Raw genomic sequence first — 21,960 nt, forward strand, 5'->3', positions numbered from 1 at the left:
TTAGCCAGAATGATCACCTTTTTTTTTTATCCTGGCAGAACGTCGTGTCGCGCTAATGCTGTCTAATGGTCTCTGTGGAAACACAGGAGGCTCCGAGCCTCCCTGTCACCCGTGGCGGAGTGAGAGGAAGGGTGATGGAAGAGGGACATGTCTGTGTATGTGTCTGTGTGTGCGTGTGTGTGTCGGCTGAGTCACCGCCACCAGAACCCCCAAGCCAAAGGTAAATGGGGCAGGTGTTATGGCTGAACCCCTATGTGTCATTCTAGACCAGAGGGAGGCTGGAAAGGTGTGCTTTTAAAGTAGCTCATCATTGTCGGGCAACAACTCTGTGGTCAGATGAAGGACCAAACACGTCTCTCAGGGATGGAGAATACTTGATTTCTCTTGAAATCACCGTTGTGTCGCCTGTGTCTACAGGAACACAGTCTTTGGAAGAAAATGCATTGGAAGATATAACAGTATTACCCAATTATCCATATCTAAGCGAAAATAGGTCTGTAGCACGTCGACTTTAAACGTACAACTTAAGACTGAGGCATGAGAAATGTTTCTTTTAAGAGGATTGTAATGTGTAATGTGCAATACAGACTTCTGAGAGCTACTTAGTGGATCTTCATAGAATCCCAGTTTAAAGAAAAGTGTGGAATTTAGGTTATGTCAAATCTACTCAAAAGCAGGATAGCTGTGAGTGTTGCACTTTTATCGACCTCGTAAAAACTTCTCAGCTGTACGACGTACACAACTGCAAGTCAAGACACAACTCACTCATTAAACACCCGACCACGGCAAAGATCATGGAAAATAGGATGACCGGTTCTCAGCAAGGTTTTTTTTCCTCTGGGCGAGGCCAAGAGATTGCGGCCGCTTTCGGTCGGAGTCTAAGCTGCACTAACCGTTTGTTGTGACTCGGGGAATGAGAACTTAATCATCCCTTTGACCGCCTTGGCCACGTCGTGAAAAGGATACATTGTTCTTGTGTTTTGGGTGGATTATATAGGACATGTCATAACAGTGTTGTCGTCTGTTTCTCTCTCGCTCCCTCTCTCTCTCTCTCTCTCTCTCGCGCTCTCTCTCTCTGTCTCTCTCTTTTTTTTGACAAGGCCCTCGGCAGTGTCCGCTGTCATGGGCATTACTGTCAGGGAATGCCGATGAGGCCTAATGAGGGGCTTAATCCGGCAGGAGTCATTAGCAGCAGGTCATTTTAAGACAATCTGGGGTCAGGCTGTGTTAGGGGCTACCGAGGTCCATTCCCATGGGTCACTGCACATGCCACATGACACATCAGCACTTCAGCAGCTCTCTCTGTGCATGCCGCACATTTTTTTGAACCTGGCGTCCCTATTTTGGGCATGTCGCGATAGATGAACGTTTTCAAAGATTTTCCCAGGAACCGGGAAGGTCCATGTTGGTCCCATTTGTCCCAACACTCGGACAGAGTGTTTTATTTATTAATCAATCTCATTTTCAGTGTCGTTGAGTAATACAATCACATAGAAAAATATCACAATACATCAGAAGATCAGGAAAAGAAAAACAAAAGGTATACATGTGAAATTTCAAAACGATCTAAAAACAGTTACACATTGTGGGGGTCTGTGTGCGCACCAAGGTTTTAAAACGGCTCAAGGGTACCAGTGTGGTCAATTTGAATGTTGTTTGTAGGTCATTCCATATATTAGGGCCACAGAAGCTAAAGGCAGATCAAGTTCAGAGTTAACTTTTGCTACCTTGAATTTGGGGAAATGACATGCCCGGGTGTGGTAGGGTCCCATTTCAGGAAAGATGAGATGTATTTAGGACAATCTCCAAGTATGGTTTTATACAAGAACAGGTGCCAATGTAGTTCTCGTCTTACCGACTTACCGACCCGTCCGAGTTCATTTGGTTCCCAACAGACTTGTACTTGAAGAAAACACTCAAGCAGCAGCAGCACATCCCAGTGCATATCTCTCTCTCCCTCCCTCCACCCCTCTCTCTCTCTGCTTGCTACTGAATATTCACACGGCAGCTCCTTAAATGTTTACACCTCCCGATCAAAAATTCAATTAGTAGCGCAAACAGCGGAATATGGCATGTGCTGGTCCCCCCCCACCGTCCCCCTCGTCAGTGCAACAAAAATAAACTGCGAGGCATGGATTATAAATGACAATTGGGTTTAATTAATTCCGACAATACTTTGTGGTTGGAACAAGCAGCCACATTAACTCCTCCCCGGTGACACGGGCATACTGAAAGGCTGTTTAAGCGGGGAGAGAAATGCACCTGTAACGGCGTGGCACTGCTTCACACCTGCGCTAATTATCCATCAGCTCAAGGTGTATTTATGGATTGCCTGATTCATAAATTTCATACTTACCGTAGTTGTCCCTCTCACACATTGTGAGCTTAGATTGTTTACTTCCAGCGCGAGGCACTTTTACGGCAACTGCTGCTATTATTATTCGCCGTTACTCACTGCAAACGATTATAATTTAACTATCACCATCATCAATGGTCAATAAAACACACGTTATGTATCTTTTGCATTATATTCTTAACGGCCCCATGAACTGGAATTACTTTTTTCTTCAAAGCACACTTTCCGATAAACCATTAATTTGACCTAACTATGATACACTCTAGGGAGATGATGCCTACTAAAAATGAGCTTACTATACAGTATAGTTTGTGCTCTAAACAGCCCCAAGTACTTTATGTAAACATACTGTGATGTTTTTAATTAGTCATCCTGCACTCAGAGTACTTCAATATTTTAATTGGGCTGTCTGGCAGCTGCGCCGAGTGTTCATTTTACCACTGTGTGAACCACTTGTCATCAATGGGGTACAGCTATGATTTCCTGTAGCAATGGGGTCTTGAATGAAGTTCTTTCAAGTGAAAGCAGAGGGTGAATCCGCCATTGATATCAACAATAGCAAATAATGAGCCGTTGGGATAATGTTGTTTGTCTGTCGAGTGTGCTCAGCAGTCAAAAATCATAAGTGTACCATCCCGTCTAGCGAATGCAAAACACTCAAATTTGAATAAAATTACTCCCCTTTGAAGGAAGATTGATTAGCCGACAGCTTCACCCAGACCCGTTTTCAAAGACTGCAACGGTAGAACAACGGATGCTTTATTGGCTTTACAGCTCTAACCAAAATGGGCCAAAATCTTCAGCACTACACTATAATATATAATGTCCTGTTTAAAAGCTCATTTATTTAACTATTTTAAAATTAATCAGGCAGTCTTTTATCCCTTGGCAAATTGTGACTTTCATGTTACAATTTAGACAAGCAGCCACTTACAGTACAACACAAAATCACATTTTGTCAAAGAAAGACCTAAATACTTACTTTGTTGTACGATGAATAGTGAATATAGGAGATCTACACACTCAATGTGACCTGTTGTGAGCTTTTTGTTGTGGAACCTTTCCTGAAGTGGTTTTGTAATAATAATCAAAATCTACAACGTAACTTGTAAGTTTGTAACTGAATTTTCTAATAATTTTAGTGGAGTAGTACAATATTTGGTTCTGTGATGTAGTGAAGTATTGAAAAGTACTCCAGAAAAGTAAAAACACCCAATTGTTTTGGCATCTATTGTTAGGTATGACCATATGATGACCACAGATATTCTAAAAGTGTGAAAAACATATTTTTCATTTCACTACGTCTTTTGAGTGCAGTATTTGAGTACATGAAAGTTACTTTGGTGGTTCTCAAAGTGGGGTCCAGGGACCCCCAGGGGTCCTTGAGGGAGTTCCAGGGGGTCCCAGCTAAATGATAGGAACCAAATGGACCCGTATGGGTCTGTAACTCAGAGTTACACTCCCAGAGTTAATACCAACATTGATTTTACAATATAAATTGGGGTCCCAGAGATAGAAATGCCTTTAAATGGGGGTCCGTAACCTAATGCATGTCAAACTTGGGGGGTCCTTGAAATAAAAATGGTTGAAAATCACTGGTAGAGCGGTAAAATAATGTTTTCAAACGGGGGTCCGCGGGCTAATAATAAGTGTCAATTTGGGGGTCCTTGACATGAAAACGTTTGAGAGCCACTGAGTGACTTTTCACACCACTGCATGGGTGCATGGACCGCCCCTCCCCCCGGCCAGGTGCTTATGGACATGTGTGTCTTTGTGCGTCACAGCGCCATCCCAGGTCAGCGACGTGATCAAGGAGCGCGTCCAGCAGCGCAGCATCCAGCTCTCCTGGCAGGAGCCGCAGCAGCCCAACGGCGTCATCACCGAATACGAGATCAAGTACTACGAAAAGGTGAGCGTTTGAGACACGCATGCCCGTTAGCCAGAAGTAAGATTGTGTGTGTGTGTGTGTGTGTGTGTGTGTGTGTGTGTGTGTGTGTGTGTGTGTGTGTGTGTGTGTGTGCGCATGCTCGTGTGAACGTGGAGGTGTTTGTGCATATGCACTCTATATGGGTGTATGTGTTTGTACGCGTGCATGTACTGTGGTGCATATAGCTTGCGAGTGAGTTCAGATAAGAGAACACCGGAGAGGTTTGCGATGTGAGGGTCGAGCAACGGCTACGTGTCACCGTGTCAGTAGGAGGTTGTGTGTCCGTATCACCAGAAGGCTGTAGATTCGCTATTTTGACTCTTTTAGAAATGTCATAAAAGATTTAAATAATAAAATCATAATAATCATAATAATCTGTGGAATATTTGAAGCACATTACTTTTGACATACATAAACGGTACATAAAAACATACCGCCCACTTTAACCATCATTTTAAACTTTAGCTATTGAAAAATAGCAGATATACACGCTCATAGTGCTCGGTGCTGTGCACGCACGCACGGCACTGCGCACGCACGCACGCACACAGAATATATTCACGCAGATGCATGCACATATAGTTGTCTTTAATTTAATGTAATGTGCTGAGCAGGGAGTAATATAAAGCAGAGTCTGTGAATGTTCAGAACAGAATATTCACATTTGTACTTACTGTACATTTAATGGATCAAATGTTTTCTGTTATCCGTGAGTCATGCGACCGAATCTGTACATTTTGTGCACGGCTGCATAAATACATGCGTGTCTTTGTGTGTGTGTGTTATTCTCATCTTCAATGCTTTGGCTAGGTGCGTGATTTACACTTGGTTGCACTTGCACATCGCGTCGAGCACCAAAAATTGCCGAGCTCGAAGATCAGCTGTTTTGGGTGCGCAATACTGCATGGCACGCAGCTTTAGCGTTGCGTGTTGGCCCTGCTTGTTCGTGTTGTATTCTGTGTACAGTGCACTGTGTGTGTGCATGTGTGCTAGCTCACAGATTCCATCTCTGCATGCAGCTGTGAGCTGAACCCACAGATTCACTCCGAGTGCCGCCTTTGTCTCATAATTGCAATAATGAATGAGATCCTCATAAGATTTTAATCAGCCTGTAGTCCTTCATATGTGGCCGCTGCCGCGCCACACGTGCTTGCTCACCCTTGCACGCACGTACGATGGTAGTTGCACTGCATGCCTGAAAACGGCAACGCTGTTCTAGCTTTTCATCCTCGCTTCGTGTAACAGGAATAGCAAGGTTTACCCCTTAAACCCCATATGCCTGTAACTAGAGCCCCCCAGGGCTCTGTACGTGGTCCCATTCTTTTTCCCCTCTACACCAAATCTCTTTGGCGAAAATAGCCGATCCACAAGCTCAAAGCACGTCGTTCAAAGCACTGTGAGCTTGTAGATTATAATTTTTTTTGGCAGAATGTTCGCCTAATTTTGCGGAATGTTCACCTGTTATGATATGAATAGGCAAGGTTCATGTGGTTAACTCTGTAGCTTTATTCTGTCAACATTATCGCATATATACAGTATCGCATATGCTGTATAAGTTAGGAACCGTCTTTCACTTAACTAATTTGTCAGCGATGTCATTTGGTGCGTGTTAACGGTTGGAATTTGTAGTCCCAGTGATGTCATCGGAAAGATATTTATTCCACGTTTGCCCGGTGTTAGAAAGAGCTCTGTGAAATGATGAAATTAAAAGGCTTGACGTATAGCTTCAAACATACTGTAGACCTTTTTTTTTTTAAATAAGGGATTCAAATGAAAACTACAGCATTATAAGCAGGTAATATAATGAATTGCATCCTGTGATGATGATGATTCACGGAGAATCAATTGGTGTACATGTGAATGCTAGGATGAAATACACACGATTAGAGGCAATATGGATGTTTCTTTTCTGGACATATCAACATTGATACCACAAGGCTTAATGGGGCCATTTGAACCCTCGTGTCTGTGCCTGTGTAGCACAGCTCTCTCCTGCACCTGGATATCAGTCTCCAACACAGAACAAATGTTAGTGTTCATTTTAAATAGGGGAGAGTGTGAGGAAGGGACGGGGTGTCTATTTCACCCACACAACATCTTGCAGGCCAATGTTGGATACCGGAACCAGTACATGCGGAGCGCCGCATCGTGAAGTGGCGCCTTGCCAGTGCAGCAACCCACATATATATATATATATTTATGTATATATATATATATATACACAGTATATAATATTACACTGAAAGTCATTATCCCTCCTGTGCAGGACCAAAAGGACCGCATCTATTCCACGGTGAAGGCCAAGTCCACGTCAGCCACGGTGAACAACCTGAAGCCCAGCACGGCCTATGTGTTCCAGATCCGGGCCTTCACGGCAGCGGGCTACGGCACGTACGGCCCCAGGCTGGAGATCACCACCAAGGAGGAAGCCACAGGTAGGATAGTAAGAATAAAATAAAATAAAACATTCTTATTGGCACCTCTACATTTCTAAGGAGGCTTGGTATAGGTGGATTTTCAGCCATCACATGGCATTGGTAAAGGAAACACTATTTGAGGCGATATATACCTCCTCGTACGACGAATAGCGAAAGTAGCCGATCCACATGGTCATCAAAATGTCAATCATTTTTCATCAAACATTTTCAACAATAGCAGAAATAGCTCACGACGCGTCAACGCGGCTATAGATCATCTGTTTTCGTTACTCGAAGTACGGCGAATTATATAGCTGGCTTAAGTGGTTAAAATGCATGACCCCCCCCCACACACACACACACACACACACACTCTCGGCGCCATGGGCAGTTTGTCAACTGCAAACGGTCCACCACACCACCGTGAGAGGCCCTGGATGGGAAACGGTCCAACCTGAATGTGTCTTTGTTTGAGATGAAGGGCACTGCCGTTCTCCGTCTGGGACTATTAAGCCCACTTTCTGAAACAGTAGAGCCATGTGTACGAGGACGGCTCAAAAATAGAACCCACGGCCCCCCTTCTCCACCCCCCACCCTCTCTCCCTCCCTCTTGCTCTCTCTGTCGGCCTCTCGGAGGCTAGGAAAAGAATGAGGGAAGGAGGTTATCAGCCTCAACACCCCCTAATCGGGCTTGATTATTTCCTGCAGATTGTGGGCTTTGATGTACTGACACTTATGCTGTGTGTGTGTGTGTGTGTGTGTGTGTGTGTGTGTGTGTGTGTGTGTGTGTGTGTGTGCGCGTGTGTGTGCGTGTGTGTCCCTCCTCGTTACAGCCGCCATCGTGTCCAGCGAGCAGAACCCGGTGATCATCATCGCGGTGGTAGCCGTCGCGGGGACCATCATCCTGGTGTTCATGGTGTTTGGCTTCATCATTGGGAGAAGGTACGCTCTCGAGGGCCCCATTGACTCTCCGCTACTGTGAGTCTCTCGCTTTGGTCAATTTAGCCCTTTCCTTGTCACTCAGGGACGCCCTCCCCACCGTAAAGGCACGGAGGCGTCCGCTGATCCACCCCACCACCCCCCCACATGTGTGCCATGCGTGCACCGTGCACCCCGTCATCCCGTGGCATGTGTGCGCCCATCACCGTTAGCATGCCGCCCCATGTGCCGCACCATGTGTGCACCCGTCGTCCCGTCCCGTCCCGTGGCGTGGTTTGAAGCTGTTGTGTTGTTTCATAGTCCTCATCATACTGTACATGCCATGCGTGTGAAGAGAGAATCGTGCCTTATAATGCTATGATTCTCTGTGTCAGTTGACCTACAAATGTATCATGATTCATAGCGTTCACTTCCCAGTGCTGGGAGTGACTCTAGCCCATGGCGCCCTAGCGTGCCCTCACACAAGTCCAGGGTTGTGACTCTAGCCCATGGCGCCCTAGCGTGCCCTCACACAAGTCCAGGGTTGTGACTCTAGCCCATGGCGCCCTAGCGTGCCCTCACACAAGTCCAGGGTTGCCTCAGAATGCTTTGATAATATTTTAAATTCATCAATGTCAGCACGTTTCTACAGGTCCTCTATACTTGGTAAAACGGACCCGAGTTAAACTGTACTTATTGTGCGTTATTCTTCAGCCTACAGTACAGTTAAAAAATAGCTTATCTACAAGCTCACAAGTCACATGTCACTTTGTGAGCTTTTAGATCGACTGCTTTTGAATGTCTCCCCCCCCCCCCCCCCCTCGGAATAAGAATTCTGGGGATAGTGGTCGATTTGAAGAAATAATCCAGGCTCTCGTTTTCAATCCCAAGTGTTTGGCTGAAGATACATGCCCTGCTCTGGTTTAAACCGTATGATCAGTCAGAAATGTGCTCCAGGGAACATCCGTATAATGTACAATATGTGTGTGTGCATGTGTATGTGTGTGTACATCTTTGCATGTGTATGTGTGTGTACATCTTTGCATATGCATGCATATGTGTGCAGTACACATGCATCTACTATCTATGTGTATGGGAGTGGGAGAGTAAAGCCTGATTTGTACCTGGTCGAGCACCCGTGTCGCACAACAGAAATAGACGATCTACTAGCTCACAGCGGCACAGGTGCGTGCGTGCGTGTACAGTACAGTACAGTACAGTACAGTCGATCGGATATTTTCACGGGCGTGCTAAGTACAACAGGCCCTTAACCTCCATGTAAACTCAGGCTGAGGCAGTGTGAAATATGGCCTCATGTGTCTCTCCCGGAGCATCCGTCGTACGGTATATCTCTCAGCAGTCATTACAGCCCTTACATCTCTCATATTATACTGCAGCTCACAGGTGTTTTCATCCCCACAGGCTGGGGAGCATGAGATCACTTCATCAGAGCACAGTTTCCACCGGGCTCCAGCAGCATGGCTCCCCTGAGACCATTACAAAACACATACAGCGCGCGCACACACACACACACACACACACACACACACACACACACACTCTACTGACACACACCGTGCACATGTAATTCCATGTCCAGCACATCCATCTATACACCTGTAGCTCCGCGCTAGTCACTTGCAGCTTATTGCGCCCCACCCACCCCCTTAATTTCGGTTTAGTGCTCAAAGACCAGCCTTGTGCGCTCTGGGTTTTTTTCGCCTGCTTGAGGGAGCCTTCAACGCACTACTATTACCAATTAATATTATAAGACATGTTGAACAGCCCTTTAGAGTGCATGTTTTATTCGGTGTGTGTGAGATCTCCCGAGGAGACCGGCTCTGCGATCCGCAGAGGTACCGGAGAAGTGGGAGTGGAGCCAAGCTTCTTCTGGAGCCAAGCTTCTTCAGGCGGGCAGGGGCAGGGGGTGGGGTTGTTAGCACGTTATCTTAAGACACTTAACTACAGTACTTTCAGCCTGGCATCCCCTTCTTTTGGGGCATGTCGTCGGCAAAAAAAATCTCAAACTTTTTAATGAAGATTTGCATGCTCACAATGCGTCGCAATGTCACACGTTGTGAGCTTGTGAATCGCTGTTCTTGTAATGCAGCATCGTCGTACGGCGAAGTATAAAATAGGGTTTAAGTGATTAAGATGCCATTATTAAGATTCTTGTAAAACAGGCAATTTATTTCATCGACAACAATCAGTTGATTCTACGAATCTTTATCTCCCTCTCCCTCTTTGCTCCTCTATCTACCTCTCTACCCCTCCCTCCCTCCCTCTCCCTCTCTCTCTCTCTCTCTCTCTGTCTCTCCCTCTCTCTCTCTCTCTCTCGCTCTCTCTCGCTCTCTCTCTCTCGTCCTGTGCAGGCACTGTGGGTACAGCAAGGCAGATCAGGAGGGAGATGAGGAGCTCTACTTTCAATGTGAGTATAGTTGCCTTGCAACATGCATATTGTATATCTATGCGCATTTCCAAACCCAAGACAAGCTCAGTCACGTGCATGCAAACGCACGTGTGCACATGGATTATACTGGTCGGACGCCCACACATGTTCACTGTTCAATCCGTACGCCCAAAGGTACTGTATCTACGCACGCACGCACGCACGCACGCACGCACGCACACACACACACACACACACACACACACACACACACACACACACACACACACTCTCACACAAAAATGTGCACACGTGCAAACACATCTGAAATGCCCAATATAAATCCACCAACTGTGAGTGGGGGGAGTGTGATGGTGTTGATTCGAGTCAAAAGCTGGGAGCAATCAGCCCTAACATCTGCTGGTGATTGGATAGACAAATCTGTTGAGCTGAGAATGTACACATTTCCAAACTACAGACGAATGAACGTACGTGACATCTGCCGCAGAAAGAGCCGAGTCGTTGCTTGTTAAACATGTAAAGCCAAAAGTGGCCCTGACACCCGCCCCACTTGAACAGAGATGACACAGGGGCTCCTCTGTGTTGTTGGCCCCTGGACGGTGTGTGTGTGTGTGTGTGTGTGTGTGTGTGTGTGTGTGTGTGTGTGTTTCACTCTGCAAGCTTCTCCCTCCTTCTGGTTTATCCGTACCGTACATATAGGAAAAGAGTGGAATGTTTTTATTTTCTTTTTCTTTTGGTTTCTCAGTTTTTTTCCCTCCTCCCCTCGTCGGTCGCACCAATACACCAACCCTAATGATGCCCCAGTGGAGACGCCGCCGCAGACAGCCTCCCCAGTGCAGCCCCGTAATGATCTGTGCTGTAGGCAAACTGCTGATTTGGAAACAGAGGGTCAGAGGGGTGTCACGAAAGCGTGCAGGCGCTAAAGCTGAGGCAGTGTTGGCAGCGAGCGCGCCCCAATCTCTGCCGTTTGCTAAGTATCTGACAGATACGGCGGGCTCCGCGGCACATATATATTAGCGGGCCAACCACCTGCTAAAACATATATGGTGTGTGTGTCGGGGGGGGGGTGGGGGTGGGGCACACAAACAAGGGGCCGTGTTGTCGCTACTTAATGGAGGGGACTGCTCCCTCCACACGGTATCAAATGACGAGAGGCTGCCAGCGCGACAGAAGCTAGATAGCGGTGCGAATGCGTCGCGTAGGCCCAATTTGTCTGCCGCGAGGAAGTCGTGATAAGGCATCTCCCTATCTGATCCGCTGACATCTTGGATGGACGAAGCAATTATATGGCAGAGAGTGGGGGGGGGGGGGGGGGGGGCAATGCGTTTGTTGTATTTCCATGCGGTTTAGCGGATCGTCCCGGCGTGCCCTCCTCACCTGAACGCAACAGGGCCGGTTGAGCAATTCCGTTTTGCGTTGTTTCAGCGTTGCCCCATTCCTGGTTCCATGATCCTCTGTATTCCTGCCAGGCTTCTGCTTTTAATATCCCCTCTCTGGCCATCCTGTTCAATGGCTGGTGTCTTTTATCTCTGCTTCTGGTCAGACTGAAATAAATGTCCTCTTAGGACATGTAGACAGTGTGACATGTTTGATATTTATGTTATGTAAATATATAATTGAAATTGTTAACCACACATTGTGAGCTTATAGATCACCTATTTAACTAGGCTATATATGTACAGTTAAATGTATCTATTAGGGCTTTAGTGGCTATGATTTCTTCTTATTATTATTTTTAAATCAAATGATTATTGCTGTGTGGGAATCTCATTACATTTTTAAAGTTGAAAGGTTCTGTTGTACAATCAGTGTTAGAGGCCTCTGTTAATGTTCTAGTGCATAAAAGTGTGATTTATTGTTCATTTGATGTATTGTTGAATGTACTGCCAGGACCGCATTATCCACTTCCTGGCCTTCCTGTAACCTCCCCATGTCCCCCCCCTTCACCCCACCCCACCTCCCCACCTCCCCGTTGTCTTCTACTGTCATGCATCAGACGGATAATTATTTCATCTCCAGCTATGTTTGCGCATTATGATTATATCTTTATGTGCAAACATGCATATTCACGAGACATCCCTTTATCTGGGTGTCTATATTTCACAGTAAAAAAAGAAAAAAAAACATGTTTTTATGCCACGAAATTACAATTCGTCTCAGGCGGGCACAACCTCTAGACTTTATTATTTATTTTGTATCTTGTAATAATGATGATACAACGCGATACAACTTTGACCAAAAAAAACCTCAACTTGACTGGCATGCTTAGAGAGTCGAGACCTCCCGCTGAACTTTCCGAAGTGACGGATGTTGTCTTGATTGACATCCTGGCGGAGCCAGCGGGGGAGCGCTGCGTGCGCGTTGCCTTGACGAGCTCCGAGAAAATGCCACGGCGTGCAGCGCTAAAATCTCAGTGTCTCTTTTGTGATGAATTCTTCCCTTTTGTCTTGTGCGCGGTGGACCCTTTGACACGGCCTCTCTTCCATCATGCCCGCCTGTTTGTCAACCCCCCTTCCCGAATCACAGGGTCTTCTCGGTAATCGTTTGCCTGTCAAGCCGGTGTATTATGCATATTTAATCGTAACAGTAATCCTCTTACTTTTCTACAGTCAAATTTCCAGGCACCAAGACATACATTGACCCTGAAACCTACGAGGATCCAAGCAGAGCCGTCCATCAGTTTGCCAAGGAGCTGGACGCTTCCTGCATTAAAATCGAGCGGGTGATTGGTGCAGGTGAGGACTCCGTCAGAGTTTAGCTGCACTGCACTCTCATACATCACACTGACAGACACAACATTTACACCTCGACGATGGGGGGAAATTATTTTACATATTGGATATTATAACCAGTTAAGTGATTTTCTTTTGTTACAATAAGTGTCAAATAGCTCTATATTCGGATAGTAATCATTGCTACAGTATACACAACAGAGTGTATGTTCAGCAACAGGATCTCCCTGTAGCTCTTTAGTAACTAGCAAGTAGATTGGCAATTTTTTCAATGTTTTTCATTAATTGCCTAGCCCAAAGTCCGGACACCAGGTTGAAAGTGGTTAATCGTACGACTGGGAAGAGGTTGTATTGGTTCATTGCAATTACCGTGTGGGGGGAGGGGATGCACGGCCACGTTTGGGGTCTCTCTTTCTCAGGCAGCTGCGAAAGGCATCCCGGCCGCTGAGAAATTGCTGCCACATGGGTTTTTGTTGAAGTGGTCAATGACGGTATCTATGCATCTCCAGCACGTCTTATTATAGGTCTTGGTTACGCATCCCCCTCCCCCCCAGAGTATAACAAGATGTACTCCAATTTGTATCCCTGCGCGCAGTACAGCTGCTTTCGTCTCAGCACACACATACACCAATACATTTGTCATTGTGAAGTGCTCGACCCCCTCCCCGTACTCTCAGCTCTGCATTCTCTCAGTCATGACTGGTCTCCTCCTTTCCTTCCACACAGGAGAGTTCGGGGAGGTGTGCAGTGGCCGGTTGAAGCTCCCGGGGAAGCGGGACGTGTCGGTCGCCATCAAGACTCTGAAAGTGGGCTACACGGAGAAGCAGAGGAGGGAGTTCCTCTGCGAGGCCAGCATCATGGGCCAGTTTGACCATCCCAACGTGGTGCACCTGGAGGGGGTGGTGACCAGAGGTAACCAGAAAAGACTTTCAATTAACGACCCGGCCATACACATGAAATGATACGGTTTTGGCCTTTATACATATTATATATATTATATCAAAATCCGACAAAACATGTCAGAGCAAATGTACTTTTAGTTCATAATTAAAAAAGAGAGCAATAAGTGCTGTTCCTTCTGGCAAATTGTAACTACATTAAATACAGTTTCCTATCACATATAAATGCAATTACACATTTGTAATCTAGCTTGTACATTGCAATACAGTTTATTTGTTACGTTTTGAGGTAAAAGTACCACAGCCAGAAGAGTGACATTGTATCTGATGAAATTAGTAACACCCCCATGTTCTGCACTTTCCCATTTCGACACTATAATAAAAGGAACAGATTGTATTTTTTAATTATAAGCCAGAGAAACATACGGCTAAAAATAACTAGATGGAGATGGTAGTTTTACTAGAGTCGTTTCTGGTTTGCCCGCGACTTCACAAGCAAACAGCATTTACAGTACATGTCAATTAACAGATGTTTAATTGTTTTTGTTTTTGTTTTCAGGGAAACCAGTTATGATTGTGATTGAATATATGGAGAACGGTTCACTAGATGCTTTCCTTAGGGTGAGTACAGTATGACCAAATTGTTTAAAAATACATATAAAAACTTTCCAAATGTTTCAAAAGATTTTACAGTTTTCCCCCAAAATGTCTCGAAGTGTTCAAAAACAGCAAAAATAAGCTACAAGCTACAATCTCACAATACTTTGCATCATGAAGATTTGTTAGCTTGCAGATCTGCTATTTTCAATTGTCATGGACATGAGGAATTATACATTAGGGCTTACGTGGTTAAACCTTGGTTTGACAAGAATGTGAAAGCCATTATGAAAGAACACTTTTTTTTTTACAGCCATTATTCATCTGGGGATGAAGACCAATGTAAAAGCATCTTGAAAGTCTTATAATAGACAGCTGGAAGTTTGGACTTGCAATTTATCTTGCGAATATTATTAATCCAGTGCAAGCAATCCTGCAGTGCTGCGTGACCTAAATTTCTCCCTCTTGGTCAGTGAGAATGGGCGACCTTCCTCTCCTCTCCTCTCCTCTCCTCTCCTCTCCTCTCCTCGCCTCGCCTCTTACTTTATTTGAACTACATATTATGTGTTGGTTAAAACCACTTAAACCCTCTATACTTAATTAGTAACTTAATACTTAGTTGACCGGCATCAGCTCTGTACTTGGTCCGCTTTTTGTTTCCCTCTGCACACTCCCTCAATGTACACTAATCTAATTTGCCGTTGTCTGCGGATGTTCCTCATTCAAGGATAAAAACACAATAAAGCCCAGGACTTATTTTCCCCATTGCCTCACAAACAACCTCTCCTCTCGTCCATGTTCTGCGTGCAGAAACACGATGGTCAGTTCACAGTCATCCAACTGGTTGGCATGCTGCGGGGCATCGCGGCCGGAATGAGATATCTGTCCGACATGGGATACGTCCACAGAGACCTGGCTGCTCGCAACATCCTCGTCAACAGCAATCTCGTATGTAAAGTGTCGGACTTCGGCCTGTCAAGAGTGATAGACGACGACCCCGAGGCTGTCTATACAACCACTGTGAGTCAATTACGCCGGCATCTCCCATCCCGTTGTTTAGTTTTTTCTTTTTTTTGCTGCTACCCACACACCTTTTGGAACACGCAATATTATTACCCACAGTGCAGTGCATGACAATGGAGCAGATAGAGTTCTTTGGAACCCGCACCCACAAATGCACCGCAAGCAGTATCTGGGCTTAGGTTTACCTTAGGGTTTTCTTTACCAAGCAGTATCTGGGCTTAGGTTTACCTTAGGGTTTTCTTTACCAAGCAGTATCTGGGCTTAGGTTTACCTTAGGGTTTTCTTTACCAAGCAGTATCTGGGCTTAGGTTTACCTTAGGGTTTTCTTTACCAAGCAGTATCTGGGCTTAGGTTTACCTTAGGGTTTTCTTTACCAAGCAGTATCTGGGCTTAGGTTTACCTTAGGGTTTTCTTTACCAAGCAGTATCTGGGCTTAGGTTTACCTTAGGGTTTTCTTTACCAAGCAGTATCTGGGCTTAGGTTTACCTTAGGGGTTTCTTTACCACTTTCAACCTGGCGTCCCTGTTTAGGGCATGTCATTATAGGAGAACATAAAAATACAACATAAAAAGAAAGAAGACATTTTCAAAAACATTTTGCATACAATTTGTATACAAATTGCCAAATAAATTGCTGAGCAGCTAATTTATTATTATTATTATTTATTTTTTTCCTTTCTAAACATTATCGAATGTTAAATACATTTTACTTTATTCTCATTTTGTTCTGTGTATAATGTTGAAACTCTTCTCTGATGTTTTAGGGGAAGCTGCAGGATATAATGAATGTGATCTTTACTCCCGCCACTGACCTGCGTTTTACTGCACAGGGCGGAAAGATACCCGTCCGATGGACGGCGACGGAAGCCATCCAGTACCGTAAATTCACCTCCGCCAGCGATGTGTGGAGTTACGGCATTGTCATGTGGGAGGTCATGTCCTATGGGGAAAGGCCTTACTGGGACATGTCCAATCAAGATGTGAGTTATATGGACTCATTCCTTTACGCACAGCACAGGTTTCACTCATTTCACTGTCGTGTGTGCAAAGGAGGAATCACACAGCCTAACCTGAACCCCACTTGAACAGAGTTAAAACACAAAGTTGACAACCATTCTCGTTCCTTTACTTGTCCTCCAAATCCATCTATTATGACTTTCTTTAACAAAATAAATGAGAGAAAGAGGGAGAATTCTCAGTTTTTACTTACTTATGTACTGGATATTCGGAACTAATATATTCAAACAATTCAAAAATCATTTTAGAAGTACCATCTAAAGCAGTGTTTCTAAGCCAGTGGGAAGTTCTCCAAAAGTGGGTCGTGACATCTTCTAATAGGGTTGAGCAACTTTTGAACAGATAATACATTTTGCGTTTAATGAATTGACTTAATTAACACAAAATCCCTGTGTGAAACCATTTGAGAACCAAAAATCTAAAGGAGTTCAAATAGATGCTGGCAAGATCGTGATAGTGATAGTCGTTCCATACTCATTATTATTATTTTATTTTATGAAAAATATTATTAATTATATCACAGTTAAAAAAAAAAACATAACATTCTCAAAGGCATCATCATGTGACTCCTGGCGAGGAAAAATTTGGCTTGTATGTCTGTCCAGGGCTTAATTAGTTCAGGAAATCTTGATGAAATCATGCAGTTTGCATCCACCCCGTAGGAACTGTAATCTCCATTTGGCTTCAGATGGGAGTCCTAAGTGCAAGGCATGCATAAACGCGGTCTTATGAGGGATTCACAAAAGAAGTATTATAATAAAAAATAATGAAAAATGCTTTTAATTCGGCCGGCCTTTAACCTTTACAATGAGTTATGGTAATGGGAACCGGGGTGGACCGGTTCCACTCAGTCATGCACAACCTGGGTTTGCAGCTGTGAGAATCTCCACTAAACGAACCTGATTAAGCAGTCACCAATGTAAAGAAATGGATCAACTCTGATCATCAGGTTGAAAAGGTAAAAGGCCCAGAAGTATGCACCGACTGCAAAACAGCAAATTAGTCACGCTTTGTCCTAGTCTGCTGTCCTCCTCTGGGGGTACACGTCAACCCAGCAATGCATAACAAAAACTTCTGTGAGCGTGCAGTGCGGGTGTGCACGCATGCGGGGGGGGTGTGTGTGTGTGTGTGTGTGTGTGTGTGTGTGACTGTGTGCTTGTGAGTGTGATATTTTCACCAGGGACTACTTTCAGCAAGGTTTTTCAAGACTTTCATGCTTTAAAACTACCACCAGAATCCCCCAGGGGCCCGGGGGTATCAAAAATACCTGATGTACAAGCTCACAGTGTGTTGTGATGCGTTGCGATAGATGGCTTATAGATCTGCAATTTTCCCAGAACGTTCACCCCAGAATTGGGACACTAGGGTTCATGGGTTCATGTTGTTACAAAGCATTATTTGAAACACTACAATAACATAACTTTGAGCCCCCCAAAAATGCACCATATAGCTAACTGTGTTGTATTACCTACTGTACCTCAAGCAAGTTTATGCAAGTTGATTTCCATGCCGTACTGAAATGAACTGAATCCCATGGCTTCCTTGGAAATCAAACAAACCACGGCACAGAATGCTTTAGGAGAAAATCGGTCAGCTCAGCTGTAATGTCAAGTATACCTTTAGTCACAGTCAGTGGTTACCTCCCCCTACAGAGAAAGACCAACTACGGTTTCTTCTGTAAATAATGGCCATGCACACACAGCCACAAGACCCAATAGTCGCAATATGATGGGTGTGAGTCTACGTGCATGTTCTTTCTTGTTTGAATAGCCTGCATGTGACACGAATAACAACTTAAAGTAGTATGGAGGGAAATATACAGCCCCACTTCCATGGAAGGAGAAAGAGAAGCAGCACAGAGCCTGAAATCAAAGTTGCTCACTGCCCCTACAGTACAGCGGTCTCCCGGTATTGACTTTTAATGAACTCCACACTAAAGGGTGCACACGACAGAGAATGGATTAGGTGCAAAAGGACATGCAGATAGACTTTTTTTGTATTATTCATTAGGGCTGTGTAAATCCAGCCTATTGTCAAGAGACAAACAATATTGGAAATGCAGGTCGCAGGAAAACGGTCCCCTCTGTTTGCTTTAATTAATTGTATTTGCATCCACTGGTATAATGATAGACGTGGGCAAGTTGGCCCACTGATACTGCCGCTCATTGCCATAGAGACGGGTGCACACTCGCTATTATTCTCACAAAAACTATCCTCATTGTGTTGCACTGTTCCCAATCTCTGTAACAAACCTGCCACATAACCGTGCAATCCAGTTGGGCTGTTGGGTTCCTCAATGCACTTTGTTCCCAGTTGGTAACGCTGAAAGTATTGCATGCCCGCAATAACATTCACAAACGTTTCAGTGAAAAGAATGAATTGCACATGAGAGGCGGTAAACAGATTTTGTTTGCTAACATGGTAGCAGGGGAGAATAAATTAATCTGAACGATTTAGATAATAATGGAGATCTATTGTATTCCAGCTACTGCATTGTCTTCGCTGTCCTATTATACTAAATGTGAGCTCCAGCTGTTCTCAGTAGGTCCCCATGTTACTCGGTAGCAAAGTGTGGCCCATTTTTCTTTAGGATAAATTCAAGTGCCGTGCTCGCCGAATAACCCGATGCCGATTCATTGTCCAGGTCATAAAGGCCATCGAGGAGGGCTACCGCCTCCCGGCCCCCATGGATTGCCCCCCAGGACTGCATCAGCTAATGCTGGACTGCTGGCAGAAAGACAGGGCTGAACGGCCTAAATTTGATCAGATAGTCGGCATCCTCGATAAGATGATCCGCAATCCAAATACGCTGAAAACCCCAGTGGGAACGTGTACGAGGTAAGAAAGGCTTCTCGTCAATTCATGTTTTGCTCATTTAATGCCTTTGACACGTCATTCTGTGTTGTTCATTGTGTAGCTTGTATTGCGTTTTTCATGCTGCGTCCTGCATGCCAGATTCCTAATTGGGGCCGATTAAGACTTGAACACAAGCTTCTGTTCACAAAAATAAAAACAAAAACATGAACAACTTCCCAGGGAATGAGAATTGCGCTACGAACCAAAATGATTTCAACATGCGGTTTGGTGCAGCAGAACTTTAGAAGTTTTACTTTCCCTACATTAGCAGATGATCCAACGCATCCATTTGCTTGCTGTAAGTCTGCTGATGAAAGATAAATCCTGGACAATCAATATCACAAAACCGCTTATATGGCTTCATGGTCAATAGGAGGACTTTTAGATCAATCCCTATAATGAGTTCCTGGGACTTTAAAGTAGTGTGGGAACTGCCGACCCCTCGCTGACATTTGTCAAATGAATTCTATTTGCAGTCAGGGTGCGTACTTTCCTGGGGTTATAGAAGCGGGGGGAAAATAAGGGGGAAAAGCCTAAAGCAGATTATTTTCTGTATTTATTTTTTTAGTAAGCAGATAAGAACAGATTCAGATTCAACAGACACTGGCAAAAGATATATTTTGCTTCCACAAAGAAGATGACATCAGCATCTGCTCGTGAATTCGATATTGATTGAAAGCTCAAATCAGCTCCGGTTTGTTCCTCCCTCGCAATTTGCCGCATCACTGGAGGCGTTCGCTCGCCTCTCTCTCGCTCGGCTGTCCTGTTCCCGGGGCTCCGTTGTGTGTTGTTGTCCTGTTTTCCTCCCTTTTCTTTTGTGAAAGTGCTTTCTTTTTTGTCACGCAACGCCATAACCGTCATCGCTCTCGCTCGTCACGCAGGCCAATTAGTCCACTGTTGGATCAGAGCACGCCAGACTTCAGCGCTTTCTGCTCCGTGGGGGAGTGGCTAGAAGCCATCAAGATGGAGAGGTACCGAGACAACTTCACAGCAGCCGGTTACAGCTCCCTGGAGTCGGTGGCGAGGATGTCAATCGAGTACGTATGCCCGTATAGCACACTACACAGCCCTGGCCTTGCATATTAAGTACAGCATACTGTTTGTACGCTTTATTTTTTTAGAGATTTTCTTCCCCCCAACATTTTATTTTGACAGTTGTAAGGATTGTCAGATGTTATCAGTACAGAGATTTAATGCCTGAAAACCATTAGCAAAAAGAATGAAAATAACACATTTCCAATACTTTTAACATAAGGAAATGGCTTCACCAAAAGAGACTGGGATGTTTATTTCTGCAGACTACTTCCTGTAAACCTTTTTATCCACATTGTTATTACTGTAGCCATGATGTCAATTCAGCACCTACACATAGTCAGTTGTAAAGAGTTAATCACTGTACAATTATTACTACTAGTAGTAGTAGTAGTATTTCCATACTATTCAATGCAGGAATACTTTTAAATTATCATAATTTTGCTCTATGAATAAACCAAACCGGCCATGTTCTACACCAGGGATACTCAAATAGATTTACCTGTGGGCCACATTACAAAAATGGCAAGGGGCCAGGGGCCAGTAGATAAAATTACGACATTAATGATACTTGATAACTTCTCTCTTTCAATTGCTTTATTTTCGCAAAATAGTACAATGTGCATGCACACAATATGTAAATAAATAAATGTGTTACATTTTCTTGCATAAACACAAAGAGCTGTTTCCATAACTGCACAAATTATTGCACATAACATGAGTAGCTGTTATAATAACATAATAACATAACATGAGTAGCTCTTTGCCTGCCTGCCTGCCTGTCTGTCTGTCCATGAGTAGTTATTTGTCTGTCTGTCAATGAGTAGCTGTCTTACTGTCTGCCTGTCTATGAGTAGCTGTCTGCCTGCCTGTCTATGAGTAGCTGTCTGCCTGCCTGCCTGTCTGTCCAATTGTCCATGAGTAGCTGTCTGTCTGCCTGTCTGAGTAGCTGTCTGCCTGCCTGCCTAATTGTCCATGAGTAGCTGTCTGTCTGCCTGTCTATGAGTAGCTGTCTGCCTGCCTGCCTAATTGTCCATGAGTAGCTGTCTGTCTGTCTATGAGTAGCTGTCTGCCTTCCTGCCTGTCCAATTGTCCATGAGTAGCTGTCTGTCTGTCTATGAGTAGCTGTCTGCCTGCCTGCCTGTCCAATTGTCCATGAGTAGCTGTCTGTCTGTCTGTCTATGAGTAGCTGTCTGCCTGCCTGCCTGTCCAATTGTCCATGAGTAGCTGTCTGTCTGTCTATGAGTAGCTGTCTGCCTTCCTGCCTGTCCAATTGTCCATGAGTAGCTGTCTGTCTGTCTATGAGTAGCTGTCTGCCTTCCTGCCTGTCCAATTGTCCATGAGTAGCTGTCTGTCTGCCTGTCTATGAGTAGCTGTCTGCCTGTCCAATTCTCCATGAGTAGCTGTCTGTCTGCCTGTCTATGAGTAGCTGTCTGCCTGCCTGCCTGCCTGTCCAATTCTCCATGAGTAGCTGTCTGTCTGCCTGTCTATGAGTAGCTGTCTGCCTGCCTGTCCAATTCTCCATGAGTAGCTGTCTGTCTGCCTGTCTATGAGTAGCTGTCTGACTGCCTGCCTGTCCAATTCTCCATGAGTAGCTGTCTGTCTGCCTGTCTATGAGTAGCTGTCTGCCTGCCTGCCAGCCAGCAAGTTGGTTAACAGAAAATAAATTGTTATGGCTGAGTAAAATAAAATACAATAAACACAATTTGCCTGAAAATAGATTACCCAGCTATGACCTTTTTCATGAAAAAAAATGAGTAGTGATATGGCTGACTGA

At 44.7% G+C, this 21,960-nt stretch overlaps 1 protein-coding gene across 4 annotated transcripts in view; it reads left to right on the forward strand.

The window, feature by feature from the left end:
- epha7 (eph receptor A7) overlaps positions 1-21,960 on the forward strand; it is an 88,270-nt gene that overhangs the window by 60,718 nt on the left and 5,592 nt on the right. The window contains exons 6-16 of one of the 4 annotated variants that reach the window (XM_080790493.1): positions 4,141-4,265; positions 6,550-6,718; positions 7,534-7,642; positions 9,991-10,046; positions 12,638-12,763; positions 13,487-13,672; positions 14,219-14,280; positions 15,067-15,276; positions 16,043-16,258; positions 18,940-19,133; positions 20,033-20,188. In XM_080790493.1, coding sequence (XP_080646619.1) covers positions 4,141-4,265; positions 6,550-6,718; positions 7,534-7,642; positions 9,991-10,046; positions 12,638-12,763; positions 13,487-13,672; positions 14,219-14,280; positions 15,067-15,276; positions 16,043-16,258; positions 18,940-19,133; positions 20,033-20,188 — 1,609 coding nt within the window. The remainder of the gene's footprint in view (positions 1-4,140; positions 4,266-6,549; positions 6,719-7,533; positions 7,643-9,990; positions 10,047-12,637; positions 12,764-13,486; positions 13,673-14,218; positions 14,281-15,066; positions 15,277-16,042; positions 16,259-18,939; positions 19,134-20,032; positions 20,189-21,960) is intronic. The other 3 variants (XM_080790495.1, XM_080790494.1, XM_080790496.1) reach the window with 3 other exon arrangements.

This window comes from Protomyctophum bolini, assembly GCF_963924005.1.
Source record: "Protomyctophum bolini genome assembly, chromosome: 19".
NCBI classification, from domain to species: Eukaryota; Metazoa; Chordata; class Actinopteri; order Myctophiformes; family Myctophidae; genus Protomyctophum; species Protomyctophum bolini.